Source organism: Pinus tabuliformis, chromosome 8, assembly GCF_031772625.1.
Source record: "Pinus tabuliformis cultivar Carrire ecotype Pingquan chromosome 8, CPIR1, whole genome shotgun sequence".
Taxonomy (NCBI): Eukaryota; Viridiplantae; Streptophyta; class Pinopsida; order Pinales; family Pinaceae; genus Pinus; species Pinus tabuliformis.
Window position 1 is genome coordinate 1872319581 of NC_142294.1, and position 5675 is coordinate 1872325255.

The following is a 5675-nucleotide window of genomic DNA, read 5'->3' on the forward strand; positions in this document are numbered from 1 at the left end:
ATTTTTTTTATAATTAATAATAATAACTTAAATTAAATAAAAAAATATTATTTAATTAATTTATATGATTTTTTTAATAAAATATTTTATAATAAATTAATATGTATTTATCGATCATTTAATTATATAAATACACTGATGCTAATAGATATAGATACGAATACACTATGATGTCCTAATAAATATCAAGTATAGTTTATTTTACAACCCTAACTTTCAATGCTCAGTTATCCTAAATCTGAAGATAAAATCACCACCCTATAGATGTACAACCATATGAATTTCATATTGCAGCTGTATAATCACATCCAGTGGACAAAATTTATTTTGTCTGAACAGTACATGTCAAATGCATTTATCAAACATTGGGAAACATGTTTATAAACATTAGGAACAGTAAATGCTGCGGCAGTCGTCCTCAATTGAATCGATTGTCCTTTTCTTGGAATATTTTGGAATCAACTGTAATTTTTTTTTAACTCACTTCTGCGTATTCTCCAAATCAACAATCCAGCAAGTTCAACAAATTGCGACCATAATGCTAATTTAAATAAACAACTGACTTGGAAGGAGGTCCTTCTCTAGAAAGACCAGAAACGAAATTGAAGGAAGTCCTTTACCTTTAAATTTAAGATCAAAAGTTGCATCGCATAAACAAAACAAAGAAACTAATTGGAAGAAGATCCTGCTAGAAAACAGCTTTTCCATTCAGATACCTGCCAATTCAGCCGTTTAACTTTTCCATTATCTCATATAAAGGAGAGCTCCAGTCAGGGGATTGATTTTTCTTATAACCTTTCCATTCATCCCACCAGATCATGAACGTGCTTCCTGCCGAGAAAACATCTGAAGAAATGCTCAGAGCGTTTTCCATCTTTGCCACATACTCTTCAAACTTTTCAAGATTTTTTAGGCTCTGGTGCTGGTGTTGGCCTTGTTTCAGATTTTCCAGGTCTTTCCACGCCTCTTCTACATGCGCCCAAAAGCACGAGTCTGAAGTGAGGGATGCACGCATTGTGCGAGGTCTCCGCCCTTTCGAAATGCGAGTTCTTTCTTTCTCTTCCATCCATTTCTCAAGAACTATATGACGATTAGGTCTTCCATCTGAAAGATAGTTACCATTGCCGTTAAAGCGATAATAATGTGCAATATCCAGAGGCTCTACAAATCTTCTGTATGTGTTGCCAGCATTTATCCACTTATTTTGGGATTGGAAATCACTTGGCAACTCGTGATTTTCCCACATTTCAATAATATCATCCCAAAATGCCCCGAGATTTATCCTATACCTATCAACACGGATATCCTGAGTGTTGGCATGGTTCTTGAAGGTATCATAATATCCGATTCCACACTCTTTCTCACAACCCTCTTTATACCACTCAATCTCTGCCATAGTACTTTGTTTCTCGCTTAATTGAACAGCTAACTTATCAATATTTGTGTTATACTTGTTTTCAATTTCCCCAGCTCTGCGTAGGGCAAGCTGCGCCTGATCATTCTGGGCAAAGTTATCAACAAAATTTCATGCAGCAATTAGCATGCTGAAATGTAGAAACTTAAATTCAAAAATACAGACAAGAAAATGCTATCCTATATTTCTATATAATAATAATGTATGAGATTCCTTTACTATGTAAGATAAAGGATTCAATCTTGGTGTAGGAATTTGAATGTTGAAGTTAATAAAGATATACATATTTTACTCCGTCAGATTTGAATTTATGATTTTTTTTTCAAGAGCAATTACACATTCTTAATTATTAAATCCATTAAATTATACAAATAACAGAAAGTTAAAAAATTCAAAATGACAATTCCTTCTCTACATATCTTGATATATGACGAAGTAAAATATTTTATAAAATACTCTATCCACCCTACCTCAAACCATTAAATCCACTATACAAACTTTCAAAAATATTTATTAATATGATTCATGAAAATTAACTAAAAAAACATAAACACTATATGAGATGTAATTGTGTATTACCTGAGCTCCAACACCAGTAGCTTCTAACTGCACTGAAATTCCCCTGTCGTAAGAAAATTCTGAATCAGGATTAAATGCAAAATTTCTCCTTTTTTTGGAGTTTTCTATGACATGTTTCAAAACCGAAGCATACACTATATGCTCTGAAAAACAGTCCTTCACTGTAATATCCCAGGGCTTTTCATGGCTCTGCATTGTCAAATGAAGCATCTTCAAAACGGTGTCAGAATTCTCAATACAAGCTGCGCCACGGCTTGAGCAGAACATGTAAGTGCCAACAGGTCTATATGGGCTTCTCTTTGTGATCCTGTCCGACCACTTTTGAGAATCAAACACATAGCTTGAAGTATACTGCAGGACATAATTAAGAAGAATCCCGCAAGCGTCTTGAATAGAAGAATATGGGACTTTGCCATCCCAATAGGGCAAAATAGCGGTCAAAGGCGCAGAAATTGCCTCAATCGGTGCGAGGAGCATCCGAGGAACAATGTCATGCTTGGAAACCACATGACAAAAGTTGCCTCCCCAATTCTCACGGCCAACTGCTTCAACAAGTCTTTCATCTCCGACCAGAGGGCAACCAAATGTGATACAAAAGGAAGAGATTTGCCTTATCCTCTTTTCCAGGAACCACAGTGTAGCCAAGGTTGCAACTGCCCCTCCCAAGGAATGACCCACAAATATAATGGGTTTGAGTTTTCTTTGTCTGGAGTCAGTAGAAGCCTGTAACTGATCGATCTGGAATACATCAACACAATGTTACTTTTCCCTTTGAATTTCAATAATTTCATCTATAATAACAGAAGTAAATCCTCTTGTTGTGAAATCGAGTTTACTTTTGACGGGTGCATTTAGATAAATCAATTTACCTTTGCTTGGAAATCTGTTTTCTCCATAATATCCAGGAACAACTTAAGAGCTCCCTGATGGACTTGGGCTGGTTTATCATCGTCACCCTTGAGGCAATCCAAGAATACCTGGTTGTTTGTTTCTATATTCCCCTCTCCATCGATGAAACTTTCGATTCCGAGAAATGATGGGAAGGCAACATATGCAACGCCTCCATGCTCCTTCAGACTAAAACTCTCTAAATTCTTTGCACGATCTGACTCTTCCCAAGCATTGAACAGTATTTCGCATGAAGCCAGAAAAGCGGCAGTCTCCTGACCAACAGTGAACCTGCAACAACAAATGAGTAAATTAGCACCGTAAGGGAAACCGAGTATGGATCTCTCAAAATTTGGAATTCTGTGCATACAATTTTGCACATTTTTATGAATCAGGAGATAGGGACGACACGACCAAATTCAACAAGAATAAATAATGCCTTCATTATCTGAGATGAAGATCAAAAAATGTGACAATGAAAAACACTATATAAGATTACATATACAACCTGGGCTTCTAAACAGGATAACTGAGGTGTCTATCACACTGAAACCACTTAGCTTGGCAAATACTGCAGATCAAGAACCAGATTATTGCATCTGCCATTACTGGACAGGAATAACTCACAATACTAATACCAAACCTGTCCTCCCCTGCCTACACCTCAGGAAGAGTAATACCCATACTATTCAAGGGGAAAGCCTCCTAAAGCTTAGCGGGGAAATGATGGACCTAGAGCCTGCAATAGATGAATGGGTAATTTACAATGAAAAACACTATATAAGATTAAATATACAAACTGAGCTTCTAAACAGGATAACTGAGGTGTCTATCACACTGAAATCACTTAGCTTGGCAAATACTACAGATCAACAACCAGATTATTGCATCTGCCATTACTGGACAGGATCAAACTCCCATTACTATACCACAGCTGTCTTCCCCTGCCTACACCTCAGGAAAGCCTCCTAAAGCTGGCTGGTAAATGATGGGCCTAGAGCCTGCAATAGATGGATGGGTAATTTAAAATGAAAAAACACTATATAAGATTACATATACAAACTGGGCTTCTAAACAGGATCACTGAGGTGTCTATCAAACTGAAACCACTTAGCTTACCAAAAACGGCAGATCAACAACCAGATTATTGCATCTGCCGTTACTGGACAAGATCAAACTCCCATTACTAATACCACCAGTGTTCTCCCCTGCCTACACCTCAGGAAGATTAATTCCCATACTATTCAAGGGGAAAGCCTCCTAAAGCTTAGCTGGGAAATGATGGACCTAAAGCCTGCAATAGATGGATGGGTAATTTATAATGAAAAAACAATATATGAAATTACAAATATAAACTGGTCTCCGAAACGGGAGAACTGAGGTGTCTATCATAATCACACTGAAACCATTTAGCTTGCCAGAAATTGCAGATCAACAACCAGATTATTGCATCTGCCATTACTGGACAGGATCAAACTCCCATTACTAATACTACAGCTGTCCTCCCATGCCTAGACCTCATTACTAATACTACAGCTGTCCTCCCATGCCTAGACCTCAGGAAGATTAATTCCCAGATTGTTCAAGGGGAAGCCCTCCTAAAGCTTAGCTGGGAAATAACAGATTGGATGGGTAATTTAAAAACGACAGAGACCAACCTCAAAAAAATTATATTTTAACGATCACAAAAGTCCATTTTCTATCCCAGAGACGCCCTAAACTTCTTTTAAAAAACTTCAATCTGCATATACCAAAAAGTTTCATGCTGATTTATCAAAATGTAAAGAAGACAACCATATCCTCGTAAGAAATTATGGAAAACAAAATCCCAATCTTCATATACCAAAAAGTTTCCAGCTGATTTATCAAAATGTAAAGAAGACAACCATATCCTTATAAGAAATTATGGAAAACAAAATCCCAAGCTTATCCTTACAGTGGGGTAGATGAGTCTTCTTCCATGGTGAGCAATTGTTGCTTGCTTCGATTTGTTGCGCATTGGCGTTGGATTTAAGCACTGAATGTTGCCCATATAATAATTCATAATGGGTACCGGTCGTTCCTTACACGGAAAACAGGGAAAGACCCAAGAAAGAACAATAGAAGACTTTGAATGGGTATGCAGTGTGGAAACTGTATTTGTCACTGTCAAATACAGTGATTGTGAGCGCTCTGTTTAAGCGAAGCAATGTGAAAAGATTGATTATCCACACTTGTCTGGTAGCAATAGCAAAGGACCCCGAGAGCCCTGACGAATGAATTATATTTAATTTTTTAAAAGAAGTGCCCACTGCCCATGTTCTCAGTTTCTGTGGAAAACCAAAGGAAAAAGAATGGTCCGCGAGTTCCAAGAAAATGCAGGAGGAAAAGGAATGGTCAGCGAGTTCCAAGAAAATGCAGAAGGAAAAAGAATGGTCAGCGAGTTCCAAGAAAATGCAGTCAGATTCCAAATATTTTGTTTAATTGGAAAATGCTTATTTCACCAAACTAATGCTTGTGTCACGAAACCTGTACTCGATTTTTTAATGCTAAACAATTGTAAATGTATAGTTATTAGAGGTGTGTTTTAAATAAATATACTAGTAATATCAACCTCAATAATAATGACCATGTTTGTTTTCCATCTTGACGTGGCAGCTCTTATTTGATTAAAGGATAGTAGTGACCTACTAATACATAAATATATTTATTATTGTGAAGAGATTATATATATATATATATATTTCTCAATATATTATATTATTAGTGTCTAGTTATTCTAATCTTTTGTAAAGTTTATTTTCATTATTTTCAA

General features: G+C 36.5%; 1 protein-coding gene across 1 annotated transcript; it reads right to left on the reverse strand.

Annotated features, from left to right (window-relative positions):
- Positions 1-518: 518 nt before the first annotated feature.
- On the reverse strand, positions 519-5129 carry LOC149243826 (lipase-like PAD4). Its single transcript, XM_089367867.1, has 4 exons — positions 4818-5129; positions 2863-3172; positions 1994-2731; positions 519-1501 (listed from the first exon to the last, which is right to left on the reverse strand). Exons 1-4 carry the CDS (start codon positions 4841-4843, stop codon positions 725-727), a joined length of 1851 nt encoding a protein of 616 aa, XP_089223993.1. The 5' UTR covers positions 4844-5129; the 3' UTR covers positions 519-724.
- Between the last annotated feature and the right edge of the window lie 546 nt (positions 5130-5675).

What these genes read in the sequence shown, in the direction of transcription:
- LOC149243826 (XM_089367867.1), bottom strand. Translation starts at nt 4,843, where the DNA reads ATGGAAGAAGACTCATCTACCCCACT. An exon ending in GAAGACTCATCTACCCCACT is followed by an intron (nt 3,173 to 4,817) that starts GTAAGGATAAGC and finishes TTGTTGTTGCAG; the next exon opens with GTTCACTGTTGGTCAGGAGA. An exon ending in CTACTGGTGTTGGAGCTCAG is followed by an intron (nt 1,502 to 1,993) that starts GTAATACACAAT and finishes AACTTTGCCCAG; the next exon opens with AATGATCAGGCGCAGCTTGC.